This window comes from Anomaloglossus baeobatrachus, chromosome 1, assembly GCF_048569485.1.
Source record: "Anomaloglossus baeobatrachus isolate aAnoBae1 chromosome 1, aAnoBae1.hap1, whole genome shotgun sequence".
NCBI lineage: Eukaryota > Metazoa > Chordata > Amphibia > Anura > Aromobatidae > Anomaloglossus > Anomaloglossus baeobatrachus.
The window spans coordinates 482,780,759-482,798,478 of NC_134353.1; the positions used below are offsets into that span (position 1 = coordinate 482,780,759).

The window sequence follows — 17,720 nt, forward strand, 5'->3', positions numbered from 1 at the left end:
GAGGCTAATCCAAAGGACTGGTCACCTGCGGCTGACGCCGCGTTTAGCTCTCTGAAGCGGGCATTTGCCTCCTCTCCTGTACTTCACCGTCCGGAGTTAAACCGCCAGTTCACCTTGGAGGTGGATGCCTCCTCCTCAGGAGCCGGAGCAGTGCTCATGCAAAAGTCCTCCTCCGGGAAGATGGTGACTTGCGGATTCTTCTCCAAGGGCTTCTCAGCGCCTGAACGCAACTACACCATCGGTGACCGAGAGCTCTTGGCAGTCAAACTGGCCTTGGAGGAATGGCGCTACCTCCTGGAAGGGGCAGTGTACCCCGTGATTATTTACACGGACCACAAGAACTTGGAATACCTGCGGTCCGCTCAGCGACTGAACCCACGGCAAGCCAGGTGGTCCCTATTCTTTGCCAGGTTTGATTTCCAGCTTCACTTCCGACCCGCGGACAAGAATGTACGTGCTGATGCCTTGTCCAGGTCTTTCATGCCCATGGAGCAGGAGGAAGAGACTACCCAACCCATCATTTGTCCTAGTAAAATCATTCCAGTGGCCCCTGTCACCCTGGCCCAGATACCGCCTGGGAAGACCTATGTCTCCGAGGTAAACAGGGAAAAAGTGTTACACTGGGGACATGCCTCGAAAACAGCCGGTCATGCTGGTCAGAAAAAGACATGGGGTGCGATTGTACGTCATTACTGGTGGCCATCCCTTCGCACGGACGTCGCTGCTTTTGTATCCGCCTGTACCTCTTGTGCCAGGAACAAGACGCCCAAACACCTCCCATATGGCCGTCTTCTGCCTCTGCCGATACCGTCAGTTCCATGGCAACACATAGCAATGGACTTTATTACGGACTTGCCATTGTCCTCCGGACACACAGTCATATGGGTCGTGGTGGATCGGTTCTCTAAAATGGCCCATTTCGTCCCTATGGCTGGACTGCCCTCTGCTCAGGAACTCGCGGACGCCTATATACAACACATCTTCCGCTTGCATGGCTTTCCATTACACATCGTATCCGACAGAGGAACTCAGTTCACCTCCCGCTTCTGGAGGGCTCTCTGTAAACATCTGGGAGTGACTCTGGACTTTTCATCTGCATACCATCCTCAGTCTAATGGCCAGGTAGAGAGGGTCAATCAAATCTTGACCTCTTTCTTACGTCACTATGTTAACGCCCATCACGACGACTGGTCCGCTCTTCTTCCCTGGGCTGAATTCTCCCACAACCACCACGTCAGTGAGTCCTCCTCCAGCTCTCCCTTCCATGTCGTTTACGGACTTCAGCCTTCCATCCCATTGCCTGTATCTCCTTCTTCGGATGTCCCTGCTGCAGATACAGTAGCCCGTGACTTTGCAACCATTTGGGACTCTGTCAAAGCGTCCCTTGGGCGTGCTTCCCTGCGGATGAAAAGACACGCTGACAAGAAACGTCTGGACCCTCCGTGTTTCTCTCCTGGAGATCTCGTCTGGCTTGCTTCCCAGTACGTCCGCCTGAAGATACCATCATACAAGCTGGGTCCTCGCTACATTGGGCCGTTTAAAGTCCTCAACAAGATCAATGAGGTCTCCTACAAGCTACAGCTCCCGGCCACGATGAGGATACCCAACTCATTCCACGTCTCCCTGCTCAAGCCGGTTGTCCTTGGTCCCTTCTCCGCTGCTGCCAGTCCGGCTCCTCCACCTATTGCCGATGACGACATCTATGCGGTAAGGGATATCGTGGCCATGAAGACCGTACGAGGTCGACAGTTCTTCCTGGTGGACTGGGAAGGGTATGGTCCTGAGGATAGGTCCTGGGAGCCCAGGGAGAACGTGGGCACTCCTCTGATCCGTGCCTTCATGTCCCGGTTGCGGGGAGGGGGGCGTGGGGGGGGGGGTACTGTCACGCTCCCCGGGTCCTCACCCCCGCTCCCCGGCTCACCTGCCACGCTCCCCGCTCTCCAGCCTCCGGTGCCCGTCCTTCCCAGGCCCCCTGGTCCCCGATCCCGGCGCCCGACGGCTTCCCAGGCCCTGGCCGGCTCCCCTGCGTCCTCCTCGCAGCCTCCTTCCCTGGCTTCTGGCACCCGGGCGGCGCGCATGCGCATTAGGGCGCGCGCGCGGTCACTGACCCTTTCTTAAAGGGCCAGCGTCCATTAACAGGAAATGAGGCTAAACAGGTACAGGGTATAAAGGGGGTTATTGTCCAAGGGGGCGGGGCCTGATCTTCGTGTTTCCTAAGCTAGGAGTCAGGTCTCCTGGTGTTTCTGTGCATGTACTTACCTATCTCTCTCGTAGAGCCGTGCCTGCCTCGCCATCCAGTCCTGCCGTATCCCGAACCCCGAACGCTGTCCATCTGCCATCCTGACAGTCCGCACCATCCCGGATCCCTGCGGTGACTCATCACCTCGCTCCAAAGGTTCCGGACCCCGCCTGACATCATCTCGGCTTCCGAACCAGAGCTGCGTCACCCGGACTACCACCCTTGACTCCGTGGTCCCAGGGACTTCTCCGCTATACTCGTGTGCACGGACTGTTCTGCTGTTTATAGTGCTCCAGCTACCGGACTCTTTACTACCATCTAGGAGTTCGGCCCAGTGGATCCACCTCCTGGGTCTGCCCGTCCACCTGGCCGTGACAATGATGTTTGTTTTAATGCAGTATGAGGCTCAGGCTAAGGGACACGTGTATATATATATTCCATGGGGCCCAGACTCAGGCTGGGGGATATATATATATATATATATATATATACACATACACACCCGGATGGGGCCCAGCTTTCGGGCTGGGGGACATATATATACAAGGATGGGGCCCAGGCTCAGGCAGGGGGACATATGTATATATATATATATATATATATATATATATATATTATATATAAAATGCGACGCCCCCGTGCCAGCAGGGCTGCTCGGATCCGGATCTGCGGTGGCTCGAGGGGTCTCCGGACCCGGGGGTCGTGCGGCCACTCAAATGAAGGGGGTACTTACAGGGGATTGTATTAAAATTCGTGACGCCACCCATGGTATGTGGTAATTTGGAGTACCACCGCTGCACTTGGGAGTACCCGGGGTGTAGGAATGGAGCAGCCAGGTATTAGAACCCTCCACGTGTAGGGGGGAGCCCCGGGACTCAGTGATGGTGTTTGGGGGTGCCGTGGGGAGCGAAGGGGTTACTTTCGTACTCAGTACATTAAGCTGACATCGACAACTGCATAAACCAAAGTTCTGGATACTGCTGCCGCTGAGGGGAGCTTAGTTCGGGTCCCATCCCCAATGGTGCTGCCTGGTGATCTGTGACCTGCCTCCTGGCACTAAGTTTACTTCTCTGTTGGTCCCGGTAGTATGGAACTTGCCGGGTCCCGCTCCCCACTATGGCTAAGTGTGGGAGCTTGCTCTCAGGGTTCACACTTGGGATTTTCTAGACCGTTTGAGTGGAAAGTCCTATCCCCCTCGTTGCGCTAGTATCCCGATTTTGGAGCGGGTCGAGAGTGGATCTTGAAGGCTCTGTTCTCGTCGGGTAAATTGTCAGATTGCCTGAAGCTACTCCCTGACCTAGGGTCCACGTACCCCGTCGTGCCCTGGTCCCAGCCCGGTGATGGTGCAAGGCCGCCGGCTGTCCTCCTCGACAGTTCCGTGCCCCTTGCCACGATCCCCTGCAACCTGGGGTCCAGCTCCTCTAGGCCCAGACCACCGTCTGCCACCTAGATAGCTTCCTAGGAGCCCGGCTCCTGACCTCCTCTCTCCTTCACGTCCAAAACACTTCTCCTCACTACTACTGACACTCCTGACCTCCCCTAACCAACCCTCCCAAGTGGGCGGCCCTATTCCACTCAGGCCGTCCGCTGGTGTGTCTGGTGGGTATGGTGCAGAGTGTACCTAGGACTTTAATTAGCTGATGTAGGCAGCACCATGTAGTTGGGGACCCATAACCAAGAAGGAGGTGGATATTGAAAGGGAGGGTAGATTGTACAACACCCTGTGACGACCTGACAGTCCAGGGGCGTCACACATATATATATATATATATATATATATATATATATATATATATACACACACACCAGGATCAGGCTCAGGCTGGGGGACATATATATATACTAGCTGTTCCCAGCCAGCGCTAACGCTCGGCACGCCCATTCCTTTCTAATTAACGCTGCTGGTGATTAATTAAACTAAAGTTAATAATGATAACATTCAGTAGTGTTGAAGTGGTTGAATTACGTGTAAAGGAAGTTTGATAATTTTCGACTGGCAACAAAACATGACGTGAAAAATGCTGGGAGTTGCAATTTAGCATTACGTGGCCTTTGTCTTTCATTGGCTCATTCAGCTCAGCTTGAGATGTGTGTGATGATGTCACATGGAGGGGAGGAGTCAGGGGTCACATGATCAGCTCAGTGTATGCAGGATTCTGCTGTGCTGGTTGTCATGGTGCTGGATGAGGTGAAGATTATGTGTAGGACGAGTAATCACATCGGCTGTGATGATGTCACATGGAGGGGAGGGATTAGCGAGTAACTACGAGTAATCACATCGGCTTTTATATGTATAGATATATACCAGAATGGGGCCCAGGATGGTGGACATATATACCAGGGTAAAGGACATATATGCCAGGATTTGGGACATATATAACAGCAACTGGGCCATATATACCGGGATTGAGGTCATAATACCAGGATGAAGACATATATACCAAGATAGAGACCATATATACCAGGATGGGCCCAAGGTGAGAACATATATACCAGGATTTGGGACATACAGTTGAAACGAGAAGGTTACATACACTATTTGAAAATACACATCTGCATGTTTTTCTCACTATCTGACATGAAATCAGAATAAACCTTTCCTGTTTTAAGTCAATTAGGAACCAAAATTATTTCTATTTGCTAAGTGCCAGAATAATGAGAGAGAGAATGTTTTAAGGCATTTTTATTACTTTCTGCAAAATCAAAAGTTTACATACATTTCATTAATATTTGGTACCATTATCCTTAAACTGTATGACTTGGGTCAAACACTTTGGATCTCCTTCCACAAGCTTCTCATAATAGTTGGTAGAAATTTGGGCCCATTTCTCCTGACAGAACTGGTGTAACTGAGCCTGTTTGTAGGTCACCTTGCACGCACCGACCTTTTTACCTTTGCCAATAAATGTTCAATATTATTGAGATCAGGGTTTTTTGATGGCCACTCCAAAACATTGACTTTGTTATCCTTAAGCTACTTTGTAACCAGTTTGACAGTATGCTTTGGGTCATTGTCCATTTGGAAGACCCATTTCCGCCCAAGCTTTAAGTTCCTGGTTGATGTCTTGAGATGCTACTTCAGTATTTCCACATAATCTTCTTTCCTCATGATGCCTTCAATTTTGTTAAGGGCACCAGTCCTTCAAGCAGCAAAACAACATGATGTTGCCACCCCCGTGTTTCACAGTTGGGATGGTGTTCTTAGACTTCAAAGCGTCTCCCTTTATCCTCTAAACATAACGATGGTCATTATGGCCAAACAGTTAAATTTTAGTTTCATCAGACCCCAAGACATGTCTTTGTTCATTTATGCACTTGCAAACATTAATCTGGCTTTTTTATGTTTTGTAGTTACATAGTTACATAGGTTGAAAAAAGACCTAGGTCCATCTAGTTCAACCTTCCTCCACCAATTCTACATTTTGTCATTAAGTCATTTAAAACTAACAATGTTTTGTGTACTGAGGAAATCATCGAGCTCTTTTTTAAAAGCTGTTATAGTATCTGCCATTACTACCTCTTGTGGTAGGGCATTCCACAATCTTACTGCTCTAACTGTAAAGAACCCTTTTCCTATTTAGCTGCCAGAATCGCTTTTCTTCCACTCGCAGTGAGTGCCCCCTGGTCCTTAGTATTGTCTTTGGAAGAAATAAGTCATGTGCCAGTCCTTTATATTGACAACACATGTATTTATCGTTTTCTTTTGGATCAATGGCTTCTTTCTGGCAGAGTGGCCTTTCAGCCGATGTGAATACAGTACTCGTTTTACTGTGGATAATGACACAATTTTTTACCAGCTTCCGCTAGCATCTTCACAAGGTCTTTATGTTCTTGGGTTGATATGCACATGTCTGACCAAAGCACGTTCATCTCTGGTAGACATAAACCGTCTTCTTCCTGAGCAGTATAATGGCTGAACATTGCTATCTTGTTTGTACTTGTTTATAATTGTTTGTACAGATAAATAAGGCACCTTCAGGTATCTGGAAATTGTCAAAAAGAAGGAGCCAGCATGATTTCTATACTGTATTTGTTGATAAAATAATCTTAGCAGCACTTGCCTGGGCCTGTCCCGCCCACAGCTGTGACTCAGTCACGGGTACGGGAATGAAAAGCACCAGGTAAGTGCGGCCTCAAGCAGTTCTGCATTAGATGTGTGAGGCCATATGGCACCCCAAACAAAATATAATATTTAGTGTAGGACTGCCCCATGGGATTTGCCGTGACGTTGGCGGGGTGGCTCAAAATATTGCAATGTTTTGCCAAAAATCTCTATTTTATCAACAAATACAGTATAGAAATCGTGCTGGCTCCTTCTTTTTGATCTGGAAATTGTACCCATGGATGAACCAGACTCGTGCAAGTCCACAATTCTCTTCCTGAGATCTTGGCGGATTTCTTATGACTTTCCCATGATGCTACACAAATAAGCCATGTGTTTCAGGTGTGCAATAAAATACATACACAGGTGTGTCTCTAATTAACTCAGATGTTGCCAATATACCTATCAGAATCTTCCAAAGACATGACATCATCATATGGGCCGTCCCATATTGTTTAAAGGCATAGTACCCTTTGTGTATGTAAACTTTTGACTTTCCAGAAAGTAATACAAATGCCTTAAAACATTCTCTCTTTCGTTATTCTGGCATTTGGCAAGTATAAAAATTTTTGGTTCCTAATGGACCTAAAGTAAGAAAGGTTTATTCTGATTTCATGTCAGATAGTGGGAAAAACATGCAGATATGTCTTTTTAGATAGTGTATGTAAACTTCTGGTTTCAACTGTATGTACTAGAATAGGGACATATTATTATTATTATATTTATAGCACTGTTAACTCCATGGTGCTGCACATGAGGATATATCAGGATGGGCCCAGAATTGGGGTCATATATACCAGGATGGGGGGGGCATATATACCATGATGGACCCTGGATGGTGGGCACAGGATCGTGGTACAGGATGGAGGTATTACCACATAATGGGAGGGGGATAAAATATAAAAATATATATCTTTAAAGGATTTAGAATGCTACAAAGTCCCATACATCTGACTAACATGCAGACATGCAGGGGGGAACCCAGGCCAAAATATTACATCGGGGCCCACCAGACTCTAGTTACGCCACTGGTCGCCAAGTATGTCTCCTGATCTAAACCAAACTGAGACACTTATGGGGAATTCTGAAGAGACATGTTGACCATTACTCTCCATTTAACATCCAGTCTCTAAAAGAAGTTGTTCTTGAAGAATGGAAAAAGATAGGTGTTGTAATAATGTTTCCAACTTGTTCATTCCATGCCTAGAAGACTTGGTGCTGTCCTTAAAAATCATGTAGTTCATACAAAATACCAGATGTAGTTTTTGATGTGGGGTGTATTCATTTTTGTATCAACTAATTTGACTACAAGTGCAGATTTTGTATGAACATTACAAAGGAATCTGCCACCAGGTTTTGCTCCCCCATCTGAGAGCAGCATAATGTAGGAACAGAGACCCTGATTCCAGCGATGTGTCACTTACTGAGCTGTTTGCTGTTATTTTGATAACATCAATGTTTCCTCTGCTGCAAATCTAGCAGTTAGGCAGAGCTCATGAATATGCTGGACTACCTGGCAGCAGGCCAAGTAGTCCTCTAATGATAATCTACTGCTGATTAATCAGTAATTTTATCAAAACTACACAAAGCAGCCCAGTAAGTGACACAGCGCTGGAATTAGGATCTCTGCCCCTACAATATGCTGCTCTCAGATTAGGTCTTAAAAACCTGATGACAGATTCCCTTTAACCATACTTTCATGTTATGGGTTAGGACATGTTCTATGAAACTCAGTCTTGTCAAAATTTAGTGTTTACTGCGATATCAATTAAAATCCTACTTTTCAAAGGCAACGTACTCATTTGTGCTGAGCACTGTATATACATACACTACACAACATTTGAGTTGCAGACCAAGAAGGAAACATCATGAACTTATGGAAATTATAGACATGTTAATGACAAGCCAATAATAAAAAAAAGGAAACAGAATTTTCAAAATGTTCCCTCATGATGGCCTCTATGTGGCATTACCCAGGTATTCTCACCAGATTCGAAGAATAGCACGTAGTGATCCGTTCTGTATGCAAGTGAAATCAGACACCACATACCAAGACAAAGGAGTCAAAGAGTGTCTAGACAAACCATCCAAAGGCACTTGCACAACCATGGGCTACGAGAAACCAGCTACAGGTGCTTCATTTACCTCATGCCGCCCCTCTCAAAGGCTGTCATGGTGCAGAGCAAGACTGGAACGGAGGTCTATTCTTTTCAGCGATGAGTCCAACCTTTGTCTTTGATGCATTGATAGCCAAAGACTGGTCTGGAGACAATGTGGAAAACCTCTTGAAGAGGTCTTCACAAGAGAATGTGACAGTGTCCCAGTAGCCATTTTTCAAAACAACGCCAAGCCAAATAATGCTCCTGCTACTGTGAGGAGCTTGTGTAGCCTAAACATTTACAATTGCCTGCAGCGTTTCCAGACTTGTCTCCCATCGAGCACATCTCCGACACCAGTAGCAGATCTTAATGATTTTCATACCTAAGTCCATTCAGTGTGGCTGAACATTCCTCAAACAACCATTAATGACTTCATTGATAATATGCCAAGTGTGTATTTCTGTGCATCGTGCTCATACGCAAATAAATCAAGAGGTTTTGAAATGTTTCCATTTTTTTTCTTCGTTTGTATAGCATTAACGTGTTTATCATCCTGTGATTTCTAAGATTCCACGATTTTTCCTTCTTGTTCCTGAAATTTCAATGTTGAGGAGTATTTCAAATCATTAATGAAGTTGGTTTAAAGACTGGTTTTTTTCTCTGTGCTTTCGCTCGATGTCTATTAGAAGTTCCAAAGCAATAATCGCGGAACAGCTTGTTTAAAACCAACAGAGTTTTTCGCCCATCTGTTCAATGCCCTGAGATAGCAGTGGTTAATCCAGTAGGCTTCTCCAGCGTCTGGCGCAGTGGAGGATGCCTGAATGCCAGGACTTGACACTGCCAGTCTGTGGAAGTGCCAAGGTCCATCACTCCAGCATTATAGAAAGCAGTTTAGGTGGGTGTGGGAAGTACAGGCAAATGGAGCTCAATAGGACAAGGAAATAAAAATGACAGGAAGTATAGTAGAAATAGGTGGGAAAAAAGAAAAACATACATAACTGCAATAAAAAGGATAGGATGATGCTTACAACAAACTGTCTGCACCATTCAGAAAAGAGAAAAGTGTTGCTAATGTATGTATGGATGTGATATAAATGAGGGGTCATACAAATATTCAGCCTGTATGTAAGGCTGCTTTCACACTACGTTTTTTTAGCATGCGTCATGAACGTTTTTTTGCTGCAAAAGCGGATCCTGTTTTTGGAAAGAAAAACGCATGCAAACGCATGTGTTATTTTGCAGGATCCTGTCACTTTAAGTTTATGGGCGGGCATTAGAGTCATGTGATCGGGAGTGAGGGGAACTGAACGTTAAAGACTGGGAACCGACATCTGACAGCTGCGGAGGCTCGTAACCAAGGTAAACATCGGGTAACTTGCTTGGATACCCGATATTTACCTTGGTTATGAGCGTCTGCAGCTGCTAGGAGCAGAGCTGCCAGCTCCCTGCACACGTAACCAAGGTAAACATCAGGTAACTAAGCCCGCGGTTATCCGATATATACCTAGGTTACGAGCGTCCTCCGCTCTCAGGCGGGGGAGAGAGGAGAGAGGGAGGGGGAGAGAGGGAGGAGGAGAGAGGGAGGGGAGAGAGGGCGGGGGAGAGAGAGACTGATCACGCGAGGCTGGTTTGTAGGCATGCTCAGTAGAGCAAGCAGGATCCTGTCTATCAGCATGCCAGCGTTCACATGCGTTTGCGTGCTGTTTAGTCAGGATCCAGCGATTTGCAGTATTTGGACGCTGCTCAAAAACGCTACAAGTAGCGTTTTTGAAAAAAGTTAAAAAGCTGCAAGTCGCTGGATCCTTACTATAACGCACGCAAACGCAGGTGAACGCATGTTGACGCAAGTCCATTGCAAATGCATTGAAATTAAAACGCATTTGCACTGGATCCGTTTTTGCGTTAAAACAACGTTCATGATGCATGTTAAAAAAACGTGGTGTGAAAGCAGCCTAAGGCTGGTTTCACACTACGTCTTTTTAACATCCGTTGAAAACGTTTTTTTAACGGAAGTACGGATCCTGTGCAAATCCTCTCTCTCTCTCTCTCTCTCTCTCTCTCTCTCTCTCCCTCTCTCCCTCTCTCCCTCTCTCCCTCTCTCTCTCTCTCTCTCTCTCTCTCTCTCTCTCTCGTGAAACCAGCCTAAGCAGAAATGGTTGATTACAAGGACAGTGATATCACAGAAAGTAGAGATGAGGTAATTGCTACACTAATTGCCAATAACATTGCAAATAACTTTTAGGATTGCTACTTCCAATAGGTGGCACTAGAGTTTGTCTCCTCCCTGCCTGAAGAGACAATCTGAATATTACTCAGGGGAGCATTGCAGCTATAAAACTCCTCACCACTGACAGCCAGATTGGTTTGTCAATCTCTGCAAGGAGAAAAGTTATCCCCTTAGACCCCAGTAGAGCTTCTCATTCAGCCAGATAAGATCTCATACTTTGTACAGACGAGGGACAATGATCCCGAAACACTGTGTCTGCAAATTGAGGTTCTGATCTGGCATAAATCTCAGGTCATATGTAAAGGCTCATTAAAGGGCCACATTGGACTTTTAGGTTGCTACTTCCAATATTTGGCACTAGAGTTCGTCTCCTTCCTCCCTGAAGAGAAAATTTGAATATATCCCAGAGGAGCATTGCAGCTACAAAACTCCTCACCACTGACAGCCAGATTGGTTTGTCAGTCTCCGCAAGGAGAAAAGTTATCCCCTTAGACCCCAGTAGAGCTTCTCATTCAGCCAGATTAGATCTCATATTTTGCATTGACGAGGGACAATGATCTTGAAACACTGTGTCTGCAAATTGAGGTTCTGATCTGGCATAAATCCTAGGTCATATGAAAAGGCTCGTTAAAGGGACACTTTTGACTTTTAGGATTGCTACTTCCAATAGGTGGCGCTAGAGTTTGTCTCCTTTCTCCGTAAAGAGACAATTGCAACAACATTGGAGGAATTTGATACAACCAGTGTTAGACCGATGACAATTGATGGTAATGACCTAACAGACTGACCAACCACTCAAGCAATCATGAAAGCAGAAAAATAACATAGAAACAATAAATGTAGACATGATCACTTATAATCAATTGTTATTGGACATATTCCCTTTAATTACCCCCAGGAAATCGGAATTTCAACTCCCACAGCAGGAATGCTCTTAATACAATAAACTGATGTCACTCTCAAATAGCCAAAAACCACATAGCACTGGCCACATGCTACCAAGATCTGTTTTTCAAATTGCATATTAACAGCAATTTTAGCCACAATCGCTTAATTTTGCAAGTAAAACTGAAATTTTCCTGGAATATTGTGCAGCCATTAATAACCAACTTTTAAACTGAATCTCGGCTACGTGCAGTCGCTGCAGAATGGTTTTTGTATGCTCGGGGATTAAAACAGTGCTTCTTTACCCTAATGGTGCCCAGTGAAATCAACAGGCTGTCTGATCAAGGCCCTGGAGACCATGGATTTTCCATGCTCAGTCATTCACTTGATTTATTATTTTCTTGTTCCTGTTGTCTTACCTGCTGCGCTGTGATATTAAGAGCTGGATTTGTCAGTTCGGTCTTATCCTGAGATCTCTCTCTTGCCAGTCGCGCAGCTTCTCTCACTTCCTGGAACTTCTCTGCAAACTAAAGACAAAAGTGGCGTTGATAAAAACAAGTGATACTTTTTTACAGATTTCATAACCTTTCTTATAATACTTTTTTGTAGCAATAATTTGACAATCCTTTTATTTTAAAAGTAAATAAATTTGCTGCTACATCTTGGAGTTTCTAGTTTGCAATTTCTTATAGCCTGTATTTAGAGCAAATAGTTCCAGTTCTGATGAAAACCTAGAATTACCCATTAAGTGGATAAAGGCAAATAAACATCAACAATATATCATGCAAAACTGCATCCACCTTGTATAGATCTGTAATACACATTTTTATGCAGGTTTTCCAACTCTAAGCTATATAAACTTGAATGCTCATTGGATGAAGCAGATGAGGGGATGTGTATTTATGAAATGAGGGAGGGTGTGACCTGTGTGTGCACTTATCACCCCCTTGCTCCCCATTCTGGGTTCTCAAATGGCCCCCGTTTGCTCCACATACACACCCACTTCCCCATCCCCTACTTACAATCAATCTTCGGTGTCTTCAGCTCCATTGGAGCACTTTCCACCAGCTCTGTTTGCGCCTTTGCAGTGCCGAGTGACATCAGTAGCGTGATCACCTGACCAGCTCACACTGCTGACGGCACTGAGTCAGGGCTTGTGCTGGAGTCTAATAGATGCTAGTACTATTCCCTGAGAGCCGGCGTTGCAGATTCTGTGAGCCACGGTCAGCTTGACAGCAGCTCAGAGAGTGTCCGACTCCCGTGCAGCTGCTGAGAAACACCACGGACCCCGCATCAGGCACCCCCTGCTAACTGCACCCACCTGCCTCCTTTACATATATGGCTTTGGTCCCCGTCCCTGGGGACCAGTGTGTAGAAGAATGAAAGAGGAGGGGCCTGGACTTCCAGCGTGTCCAGGCCCCCCTGTGTGCTTCTGCTCACCGGGTGTGCCCTCTGACATGCATCTAAACTCCCCAAACCCCCCTGCTCCACTGACCCGGTCTTCAGTCCAGCATATGGCTAATTTGCATGTTCCACCCCTTTGAATGCAAATTATCCATCTATAGTAGCCGAAGCAACACTGCCGGACCCCTTTGCTGCGGCTGTGCCTGGGGCCTGGTGCAGGGGGGGCCTGGCTGGCCCGGTGCTTAATAAAGCTAAGTAATTACCCCAGGCTTGGCCGGGCCCTCCCTCTTCACCAGCCCACCTACACCAGTCATAGTTGTAATGCCCTAATGGCATTGTCTCTGAAAAGTGAAAAGTTGTTAAAAGTCTTACAGAACTCTTAAAATTGTTAAAATTTTGGAGCCTGATCACAGAACAATCAAAAGTTTTGTTGCAAATAGTCAACAGGGTCATGAAATACATGTTGAGAAAATAGGACACATTAACTGCCAAAGGTTTCAGAAGAATCAACCATGAAGCAACCCGAGGTCAAATGACAACCTCCGGGTCTGCCAGGCAATGGTGGCCTGTTACACCATGCCAGGACCATGGTCTAACAGTCGTTCTGTAAGTGTCACACTGGCAGTTATAATGTATTGCAATGTATGTGCATTGCAATATATTATACCAGCAATCAGTGTAATAAAAGTAAATGTCCCATATAGTAAAGTAAAGTAAAAGTAAGTAAAAAAATAAAGAAAAAAAATGAAAAAATATTATACCAATAAATATGTATATATATACCATTTTTATTTACATATGACTTTTTTTTATCTCATTTTATTCCACTTTTTAGTCAGCTTTATGAAGAAAATACATTGTGTTGTTGCAGTTTTTTGGGGGTTTGTTATACCGTGTTCATTGAAGGTGTTTACTAGATCGGGTTGTTCCGGACATGGCGATACTAAATATGTGTATTTTTATATATATATATATATATATATATATATATATATATATATATATTTTTATATATATATATATATATATACATATATATAAATACACATATTTAGTATCGCCATGTCCGGAACAACCCGATCTACTAAACTGTCACAATAGTAAACACCTTTAATGAACACGGTATAACAAACCCCCAAAAAACTGCAACAACACAATGTATCTTCTTCATAAAGCTGACTAAAAAGTGGAATAAAATGAGATAAAAAAAGTCATATGTAAATAAAAATGGTATAGTTGAAAACGTCATCTTGTCCCACACAAACCAAGCCACCATACAGCTCAGTCAGCAAAAAATAAAAAAGCGAAAACTCTTAGAATACAGCCATGTAAAAACAATTTTATATAAAATGTATTTTTATTGTGTAAAAGTGGCAAAACAAAAAAAAAAAACAATATAAATGTGGTATCGCTGTATTCATATTGAACCAAGATATAAAGCTGTCTTATCACTTTTACTATGAGGTGAACGGTGAAAAAACGAACAAAAAATACTGAATTGCTTTTTCTTCTTAATTCTGCCTCACAAAAAGCAGAATAGGAAGTGCTCAAGAAATATTATGTGGCCCAAAACGGTAGCAATAAAAACTCCAACTCATCCTGCAAAAAACAAGTCCTCACATGACTGTTGGCAGAAAAATAATTTAAAAAACCCTATATGCTTCAAAATACGTTCATGCAAAAAAACCCTTTAATTTGTACAGTGTCTTTTTAGTATGCTAGTAGCCAAACCTAAAAAAAAATATATAAATTTGGTATCACTCTAATTGAACCGACTCAGGGAATAAAGCATAAAGCCACCTTATCACTTACACAGCAAGGTGAACAGCATAAGAAAAAAGAAGCCAATTCCTCAACTGCTGTTAATTTGTTTATTGAGCCTCCCAAAAATCGAAGTATAGCTTGGCTCATATTTATCCTGCACTTTATGCTAAGCGCTTATATTGGGGTTTCCGTGTAAATCTCTGAAAAACCTGATTCAGAAAAAAACAATGTAAAATTCACTGTAATGAGGCAGAGGCAATCCCTTTGACCTACCGTCTGGCCTGTGCTCTGGCAGTCTCCATCTTTTTTACTTGTCTTAAGACTACACAACAGTTTTGTTCAGAAGGACACAGCTGAACAGAGGCCAAATGCACTCTGTTGTCTCATAATAATTAATGGCTCTGTCTGGGATTTCACCTGAATCACATGTTTTGGAGATGTAGATGGAAATCCTAATGTAAGTGCTCAGCATAGAGCATATGATAAGTGTGAACTGATACAAAATGTTTTGTACCTCAAATTGCTACGAATAGCATTCAACTAAGCCCTGAAAAAAACAAGCCCCCACTCAGGTCCGCCATGTAGCAATGGAAATATAGGGGGCTACCACTTGACTGGTAGAACAAAGGCTCTGGAAAAGTGCTATGGCTCCCCCCCCAAAAAATAAATCCAGAAAAATCTGCACTCCCAAATTCAAATGCCCCTCTGCCTTCTTAGCCCCACAATGTGCCTAAGGCCTGAGTCACACTTGCGTGCCTCGCGTGGAACTTGCGCGAGTTTCTCATTGAATCACCCAGCACAGACTCACACTCTCCTGACAGGAGCGGGTCGGTTACATGTATCTCTATGCAGCTGAGACGCTCCTGTCTGGAGAGTGTGTGGCCGTGACGGGTGATGCAATGAGAGACTCGTCCGATTTATATGCGAGGCACTCGCAAGTGTGACTCTGGCCTAAGCCACAGTTAACGTACACATGCTAACATGTACAACACGTACACATGTTAACGTACACATTGTTGTAGTGAGGAGAGCCCACTTAACGTATTGGATGTGTCTCTCCAGAAGCAAAAGCTGGGCACTACAAGGGCTTATTTGCAATTTTTAACTCTGCAATATTCATTGCATATGGATTTTCTAGAGAAAAAATCGTCACTACACCCATATTCCCAGAAGGCTGTATTTTCCAATATTTGGTTCCTTGAAGAAGTTTCTGCTTTTCTGACACTTAAGAGCTCTGCAAATGGAATCCACAAACTATTCTAGGAAACTATGTACTCCAAAAGTGAAATGGCATTCCTTCCCTCCTGAACCTGTGTGGCCAAACAGTACTGCACAGTCAAATGTGGGGTATTGTCTTATTCAGGAGAAATTGTGTAACACATTATGGGGGCTTTTTTTTACTTATTTCCTTTTTGAAACTTGGAAATCTGGGGTAAAACAACAGTTTAGTGGTAAAAATGTAAACATTTTTTCACAGCCGAATAGGATAACATTTTATGACACACAATAAGAAATTGCTAATGAACTTTTAACCCTTATAACTTCCTAAACATAAAAAAAATATCAAAAATTGCGCTGATGTAAAGTAGACATGTGGGAAATGTTATTTATTAATAATCACAGTTCTACAAAAAAATATTTTTAAAAATCATCGCTGGTGACTTTGTACTTTTCTGAATCATATTTTTGTTCTGATTTCAAAAATGTATATAGTTTTTCTGTTTCGCATATAGTTTCCATGGAGCAGCATCATTATTATAAGGTATTGGAAATATACTGGTGACATTAAGGATACAGTAATCTACATATCAGAAAAAAATGCTTCACCTTACAAAACAGATTTTAGTGAAACAAAATAATTTCACATGCAAAATAGAAACCAAAATATGAGCAGAAATGAAAAGTGCTTGACATTAGACTGTCGTTGATACGATTATTCAGGGTTGTCCCTTTATAACATCCAACAGTAATCTGCCGTCATTGAGTCATTCTCAAAACCTTAGCCATGTTCCATTACTTTAAAGTCCTAGTGAAACCGCTCGCCTTGTTCTTCGCTTACATCCCCAAGATTTTGAGGAAGAAATCTAAATGTGAATGCAAAAAGTGCATTGTCAGAGACGTCCGACATCCAAGACACTGGTATCCATTTAGCAGTTCCTCTACACCTTCAACATATTCTGGAAGGTTTATTTTTTTCCTAAGAAGTTTTCACAGATCCACATGAAGCCTTTCCAAGATATAAATTCCTTATCATTTAGAGTTCCTTCAAACACAAAATCTCTCATAGCTCTCTGATCTGAGGACCAACAAATACCCCTTCCTTCAGTTTTTGTGGTGAAATGCTGGAGAATTTCTGTGAAATGTACTGGAACCCTTGTGAATTTGTCTTTGCCATGACTTTCACAAAGTTTTTAATCAATCCCAACTTTATATGTAGTAGAGGAAGAAAAATGTTTGTTGGAGCAACTAAAGGATTATGCTGAACATTGTCTCTACCTGGAGCATAGAGGTTTCTCTGTCCCCAATCACGACAAGCATAATGCTCTACTGTATTTCTACTGTCCCATAAACACAAGAAGCAACAATATTTTGTGAAACCTCCTTGCATTCCCATTAGCAGACCAATCACTTTCAAATCTCCACAGATATTCCATTGATGATGCCTATATTGTATAGCATCCAAAACAACTGACAGATTTTCATAACTTTCCTTTAGATGATAAGAGTGAGCAATAGGGATTGATGGTTTCATATTTCCATTGTGAAGCAACACTGCTTTCAAACTTCTCTGGGATGAGTCAATAAACAATCACCGATCTGCTTCAAAATACTCTTGATTCAGTTCTTCAAAGAGGCCACTCACATTGTTACAGTATACCATTGGTCCATGGTGTTAAAGTGTTACTTCTGTTTTGGTAATAACACACTTTGACATCATCATGAAGAAGATTCTTCTGTTTCAACCTAGATGCAAGAAGTTCAGCTGTATCTTTTGACAAT

General features: G+C 43.7%; 1 protein-coding gene across 3 annotated transcripts in view; it reads right to left on the reverse strand.

The window, feature by feature from the left end:
• The window catches only part of HOMER3 (homer scaffold protein 3), a 229,917-nt gene that overhangs the window by 75,076 nt on the left and 137,121 nt on the right, over positions 1-17,720 (reverse strand). For all 3 annotated transcript variants that reach the window (XM_075315124.1, XM_075315132.1, XM_075315140.1), the window contains one exon: positions 11,972-12,079. In XM_075315124.1, coding sequence (XP_075171239.1) covers positions 11,972-12,079 — 108 coding nt within the window. The remainder of the gene's footprint in view (positions 1-11,971; positions 12,080-17,720) is intronic.